General features: G+C 41.6%; 1 protein-coding gene across 1 annotated transcript; it reads left to right on the top strand.

Moving 5' to 3' along the window:
* Positions 1-231: 231 nt before the first annotated feature.
* fam110d (family with sequence similarity 110 member D) lies at positions 232-1670 on the top strand (the record flags this gene model as incomplete). Its single annotated transcript, XM_079240827.1, has 1 exon — positions 232-1670. One exon carries the CDS (start codon positions 232-234, stop codon positions 1582-1584), a length of 1353 nt encoding a protein of 450 aa, XP_079096953.1. The 3' UTR covers positions 1585-1670.
* Between the last annotated feature and the right edge of the window lie 5994 nt (positions 1671-7664).

Raw genomic sequence — 7664 nt, 5'->3', positions numbered from 1 at the left:
TCTATAGAAAACATCACAACAAACTTGGACTTTGTGGTCTCCTGAATTGCTACTTGTCTATTACCCTTCAAGGAAGATTTAAGAGCTGTGAGAACAGGAATGAGAGCGGCTGTAGTTCTCTTCTCTTAGAACCTTCTCCAAAGCCAACAACGGCTCTCTGTGGGAGACCGGAAGCTGGGAGTCACTTTAAGAACTACAGTTTTGATGTCTTTCCCAGCTTGGTGAGGTAACATGAAACCCTTAACTCCAATTGGATCCCCATCTCCTCTGAGGCTCCTCAACAAGGGTCCAGATTACCTGCGCAGGCAGATCGACGGAGGGGGTCATGGCCGCTCCATCAGCGCTGTGGAGAGACTTGAGGCTGACAAAGCCAAATATGTCAAGAGCCAGCAGGTGATCAACACAAAGCAAGAACCTGCGCTCGTGCCTTGTGCCACCCCACCGCCACAGCCACGGCGAGCAATTTCCGTCCCTGGGAGCCTGACTCCGCGACTTCCTCCTCGCCGTTTTTCCAACACCCCCTTCTCCACACTCTCTGGCTCCTTCACCTCTAAAGATGAAAATGAAAATGATGACGCCAGAAAGGAGAACAGACGGACTTCTGTTGATGTTGAAGCACACAATAGGAGCAATGTGAACAATGTGATGCCTCCCAGCCACAGGACACCTGTACTTAACACCTTGGTAGCACCACACAGCGCGCCTGTACTCAGAAGGAGTACAGGCAAGCGCATGCTGAGGCCAGACTCCCTTGTAATCTACCGGCAGAAGAAGGAGTGCAAAAGTCCTAGCAGTGCTGCAGTGGGAGACAACAACAACATGGAGGTGAAGGGCTACAGTTTTGTCCGCCGCCTATTTCAGGGTTCAATGCGAGAGAAAAGCACCGGAGGAGAAGGCAGAATTCAAAAGATGGTGATTGGAGAAGAGAAAGCACCATCGCGGGATGGAGAGTCCCGCATGTCTTGGATCAATGACAAAGATGCCATGGATGGAGGACCAGGGAGCAGGAGGTCCAGTAAAACTGACCAAGAACGAAGCCCAGAGTCTATCCCCAGTCCTGGGTTTAGCTGCACGCTTGAACACACAAAGTTTACAAATGTCACCAGTGACCAAGTAAAAAATGGGATCACCAACAGCAACCACACAGGTAAATATGAGGATGAGAACGACCCATGGAAGCGTGCATCCCCACCTGCACCCAGAAGGCAGTTTGGGGAGTTGCAGCGCTCCAAGTCAGACTTGCGTCTGCACTGCTCGGTAGCATTATCAGAGCAGGATCATTTCTTTGACTTTTGTGGGCTGGACATGGACATGATAGAGCGACTGGGTCGGGAGAACTTCCTCTCCGGTGCCAGCTCTATGGACACACTCTCATTGGCGCTTCGCAGTGTTGGTGGGGACGGTTGTGGTGGCTCTGAGCCCAGCGAGTTCTCCCGTCACTCAGGAGATGGACTGTTTCAGGAGGAACTGGCTGAACAGCTTCCCACTGGTGTGTCAATCATTGAGAGAAATGCTCGTGTTATCAAGTGGCTTTATGGTTGTAAGAATGCTGCCCGGGAAGGACCCAAAGAGTCAACAGTTTAGTCATTGGGACAAGATCTATGTGCCATGAAGTGCTGAGTCTACAGATCACTGATGTCTTTTCTGTTAATATAAACATATTTATCACAAGAAAGGGAGCGAATAAGTTAAACCAACAGGTGCAGATACTTACCTTTAAAATCTGCTGCTGTCCGATGTAAGCCAATAGTCAAGTAAAAAAAAAAAAGGTAAAATTTCATTTTATTTTTTACCCTTTTGAAAGGAACTGCTGTTAAAATACTTTACAGTGAATTGTCATTAATATATTACTGAGACTAAACGTATCTACCACCACACCAGCTACCAATCATACAGTGATTTATGAAATAAAGTAGTAGTGCGTATGCAGTAGTTCAGTCATCTTGATGATGGCATTGAACCAGAAGTAAACCGATTCGTCGATCACAATCTTTTACTGTTTTCTTTCTTATTTTTAACTTTTGGAATATGACACTACAAAAACTTAATTTGGTGTTTTTAAAATCTTTATAGAGATACATATGCTATAAGTTAAAATCCAGCAGTATGCAGTAAAAATTGAATTAGAATATCAGAATTAAAATGGCATAAAACACATCTCTGCCATGTTGCATATAATTACAATGTTTGAGTCTCATGCAGCAGTAAGGTCAAAGCAACAGAGCCTTATGTAAACCTGCAGCCCTCAAAATGTTATTTTCTTTTCATTTTCAGGCTGATATTAAATGTAGGATCAGCTTTTTGTGGCACTACATTGTCTTTAGTCCCATGACTCCAAAGAAACTGGTTTCTCAAATTAAAACGTAGTTATATCCAGTTAAAGTGATATGTTGTATATATAGATCCTATGGAAATGTTTGACTGTTCTTTCTGGCAAATGGAGCAGTTTCTCCCTGCATAATGTGTTGGTATCTGTATGTATGTGTGTGTGAAGTGGGTGTGTTGCCTTATCCATTTTTAGCTTCTTGTCGGTTATTGACAAGAGTGGATTTAGAGATGATTAGAAACCCCCCCCACGATCCTTCGTAAGGCACATACATGTATGCTTATTTGACACATGCATAAACATCCCCTTAATGACTAATTTAAAATGGAAAACCACTAAGCTATGTTCTTTTCTCTTTTTAATGGGAAGCTGTTGTGTGAATGTGAAGTGAACCATGAGTACCTCATTCGAATCTGTTCCAGTTTAGTTTGTGTGTTGCTTTCCTCCCCCCATTTTTTTTTTTTTTTTTTTACTCCCTAAACGCAGGCGTTGAAACAAACATGCGAGGCACCCCTGTGGGGTTGTTAATGCACTGAACTGGACAGAAAGAGGGAAGAAAGGATAGAAATTTAGCTTTTTCAGAGATTTATCTCATATTGTGTTGAACACTGAGCTGGATTCACAGAAACATCCACACTCTGGACAACAAGGGGCCATGCTTGGGTTGTGATTTCATTTTTACCTTACATTTTCAATTCCTGAACCTTACTTAACCACCGAGTGGTGATACATTTGTTGAGTTTCAAGCCTGTTAGTGGTCTGTGCTGTGTAGGTTTATGATTTATAGACACTACTGAAGGAATTTAACAATTGCAAATGATCAGTCAAGAAGTTATAATCTAAACAAATTTACTTGAAAACTAAAGGCAGATTCACAAAGTTATATATTCACCTCTTAAGGTAAAGAAGTTCAGGCTGTTAGATGTTTAAAAGGAGTCACTTTCACCATCTGGCAGTTTACAGATGTTTAACCTTCCCAGCTGGCCCATGTAAACAAGCACAGGAGGAGTGAAGCAGCCCTCCTCCTGATAAGCACAAATCCTACCTCACTTCATCCATTCTTCTCTGATTCTAACATTATCTCTATGAAAGGTCATTCCCATTGCTCGCTCTGGAGGATGCCACTGAAATGTGTTCAGGGTTGAAGCATGTGTGGGTTAGACTGAGAGACCTTGTGGCCTGAGTGCTACCAAACTCATGGCCACGGTATATTTATACGTGAGATAAATGAACGCCCTTGCAGCTTTGATGTTATTTTCTGTATTTACCACGGGCATGACACACTTCCAAAACAACCTCCACTCGATTTTTTTGTTTTTTTAAATTTTCCTGTTAAAAGCTCTTTGGTTGCATGTTTACAAAGTGGCTCCGTAACTTTTTTATTTCTGTTTGATGTATATGAGAGTTTTTATTCTAAAGAGGTTTCTGTATGATGTTCACTTCAAATAAAGACAAGTTTGGTTTTTTTTGTTTTTTTTTTTTAAAAATCAGTGTGAAGGTTCATTTTTTTTGGATGATTTTGTCTTTTATCTAAGAGTCTCATCTTCAAGTCATTCTCATGCCTCCCATCATCTCATCACATCTCGTTTTTCAAATTATCTCAAGTGGCTGCGCGTTAAACCTTTTTGCATTCCCTGCATAGCACGCTCTGCAGCAGGTTGTGTTAGCAGACAAGGAGGCCTCTGTGCAGCCTGATGCTATGTCTACTCTGTCTGGGAGCAGACCCTCCACCCTGTCTGAACCCTCCTCCTGACACTTTAAGTCTCTTCTGAGTCAGCATTTGTTTTCACATGATGCAGCTCACAACGGTTTGAAATCTCCAAGGGGAACTTCTTAAACTATTTTTAATTTGTGCTGACTTCCTTAACTGAGAGTGAAAAACAAAATTACTACAAGGTGACTCATAAACTCTCTGATGTTAATTGAAGATTATTACTAATGTTTTTCTGTAGAATTTGATTTTTTTACTCCTGTCTTACAAATATGAATCTAGAGGTTTCCAAAACTGGAAAAGTGGATAAGACTTCCAGGTTACAACATACCTCAAACAGCAAAAATATAAGTCACCCTGAGTCTAAAAAAACAAAAAACTATTAACATGACCACATTTCTTATGTCCTGATAATGAACATTTTAGGTTCCAATCATGCCAATAAAGAGCAATTTCACAAATAATCACTTGGAAATTGTGTATAACTTGCAGGCAAGCTCTGAACTGCTTCTCATTCTCATGTATGTCTTTGCAAGTTTTCTGTCTCTGTGTTACAAACACCTGAATTAACACCAAGCCAGATTACGTAAAATGAGTCTCAGACAATGTTTTCTATTAAGCTTGTTCCTTTTGGGAACTAATTCCAGTGTCCGTAAGCTCTTATACTAACTCCAGGTATGTGATTTATCATAATATGCACATCTTAGCCAGCAGCATGGTGGTCTGGCTGCTGGGCTGCGACAAGCAAATTTGTTTTGCCTACAGGCACTTTACAGATATACGGCTCCTCTCCTTAGTATTATCTATTTTCAACCTTGGACCTGACAAGAGGATTGGGATTAAAAGAAAGGAGAGAGTAAAAGAAACAGAGTGAAAAGAAGAAAAAGGAGCAGACTGAAGAGGAACATCAGCCATTTAAAATGACATAAAATGAATTTCTTCTACCATTTCTGGAATCTGTTATAAATTTTGCTGCACACAGTAACTGTGCACCAAAACATGCACATCTTACTTTTTCCCTCTTCCCACATACAATACTCCCTCTCTCCCCCACGGTTTTCTCAGAGCCGAACAAAACAATAGCTCCCTGTGTGCCTGTGTCTCAGTCTGACTGGAGGGCCTGCTGTGACATCCTGTTTTGGGTTCATAGGACAAGGTTTAAACATATGGTCATGTTTTGGGTTTGGCCTTTTTTCTCCAGCCTGCCTGGAAACAAACAGACAACAGCTGGCAGGGGACAATTTAGATCTGATTATTACAGGGTTAACGTGGTTTAGGTTGATCTGGTGTTGCGCAAGCAAAGTTTTCTTGGATAAAAGTTGAGTCAATGTACCTGTTTAGGGCTTCAGTGTGCTCGTAAAAGAAAAGAAAAGAAAGAAAGACCGTCTGGTAGTTTAGAAAGCGGATGATAAACTAGCGGGAATCCACCACTCCATGTCACGAAAGCAGTGGAGATGTGGTGTGGACCCAAACGCGGAGATGAGGGAAGCCGGTATGCAGAACTCAGACAGATTTATTTTCCTCAGAGGAACCCAGGGAACTCAGAACAGACAAACTAAACTGAGGTACAAAATGATCCAGCAAACAATGAGTGAACATGAGTGGTATAAATACACAGGAAAAACCGAACGAGAAACAGGTGAAACAAATGAACTAAATGAACCCAGGTGAACCAAATCAATGAACAGGAAATCTAAGAAGCTAACCAAGAACCAAGACAGGAAAAACTACAAAATAAAACAGGAAGCCCAAAAACAAAGCACAGAAAAACCCAAATCATGACACTCCAGGCTTTGATGCTGCAGATGTGGTTTTTCACTTGCATAAAAGCCACTGTAGGAAGCTGAGAGACCTCCTGCTTTGCACTTCTGCCCACCAGCAAATACTGTTCAAGTGTTTTGACTCACTTAGTATTTGATAACGCTGATTTTTTACTGAAAAACACATCTGTTCTAACTAAGAAAAATATTATTCATAATCTAATGAACAAATGTAAACTATTGGTGGAATATACAGACAGTAGTGGGTTTTCTTTGCTCTTTCTTTGCTTAAAGGCATTTACAGCCACTAAAGCAAAACAGACTTATTGCTCAGACTGCAGATCTAAAAAGCAGACTCCCTTGTTGTCTTGTTTACTTCCAAAGCTCTTTTTAGAGAGTATAAGGTTCTTCTCAAATAAATCATCCACATCCTCTCAAATGAAATGCTACAGTTTTGTGTCTGAGTGGTCTCCAGCTGGGATACAGTCATACCTTGTTTTTTTTTTTTTTCTCCATGCCCTGAGCAGCAATAATGTGTGTCAGGGTTGTGAAGTGTGTCAAAGCTGGCCTAGTTCTTCAGTGCCAGCAGACTGTGGATGTCTGCGCTTGAGAGAAGCCATGTTCATGAGTCAGGGACACATGAACATAAAACTAACACAGTGAGGTCTCAACTATTCCAGCCAATTACAAGCTGTTACTGGGACGTGCTTTCATTAGATATCTGCTCAGAACATCAAAAAGACTCCCGCGGAAGGGACTTCTTGTTGCAGAGGTGGTGGTCTCATATAATAGTCATAAGCTTTCTTCATTCTTTTTACTGATTCTGAAACTGATGTATCTACTTTTCAGCCAAAAAAGTGGCTTTTTTTTAGCACCTTGCAGCAGAAACAAGATGTCAGTCTTGTGTATCACTGAAGTGGTTATGCTATGCTTATTGGGTTTTTCCTTTTTCTCCACTATAATGCAAAGGAAAGATAGTGAGCTGCCACCTGTCCTGCAGACAGACGTAAATCAAGCAGCCAAATCTCTTTTAATCTATTTAGGTGTTAAAAAGTTTCTGTATTCACTCCTGCATGTAGGTCCCGTGTTACCTATCGCCATCTGCACCAGTCCAGAATCTGTTGGGTCTTTCTGGTGTTTCAATAAAAACTGTGCGCCTGGGTGTTTCCACATCAAGGTTGACAAAAGGCAATTTAGAATATTACATGTAAATATATGATTTGGGGAGAGGGAAGTCTGGGCTTCCCTGCTTAGGCTGCTGCCCCTGTTATGCCAAGCTTCTTATTCGTGACACAAATGAAAATAAAAGTAATAGAAGCAAGAAAATCATCCTCTCTGTGACTTTATTCATGGGTTTCCAGAAGAAATGTCACATCTCTCTGGTATGACTGATAGAAATATAGCTGGATTGAACAGTTGTAGAGTTTATTCATCTTTAGTTAGCATGTTTTTTTTTAATTAGGAAACTTTATATAAGTCAGGAATTATTACACCCAAACCAGGAAACTGTTGGTAGCTGTATTACTCCCTGGAATAAAAACAGAGCTGTAAGTGTTCAGTTCCGGTTCAGCCCAGTTGCAGGCTTTCCCTGTTGTTATATGACAATGAGGGTCAACTGACCTCCAGCACACTGAAAGAAAAACACATAAAACTCCTGTCTGCTCCTCATATAAGTTCAGTCAGAGTTGAAGCAGAAGCCCTCCGGCAGTCCCACCGTTGTTTCTCTGCAGTCTCTCCTGACGTCAGTGTGTTATTTGAAGAGGCTCCTGGTCAGGTTTCCCACAGGGCTAAGACTCAGCCCTTCTCCCTGACCCCCCGGGAAGCAGGGGTCATGCATCAGTGAGGGGAATGAAAAGAAGCCACTCCT

This window comes from Telmatherina bonti (assembly GCF_933228915.1).
Source record: "Telmatherina bonti genome assembly, chromosome: 5".
In the NCBI taxonomy this organism is placed as follows: Eukaryota; Metazoa; Chordata; class Actinopteri; order Atheriniformes; family Telmatherinidae; genus Telmatherina; species Telmatherina bonti.
This window is presented reverse-complemented; position numbering and strand designations above follow the sequence as displayed.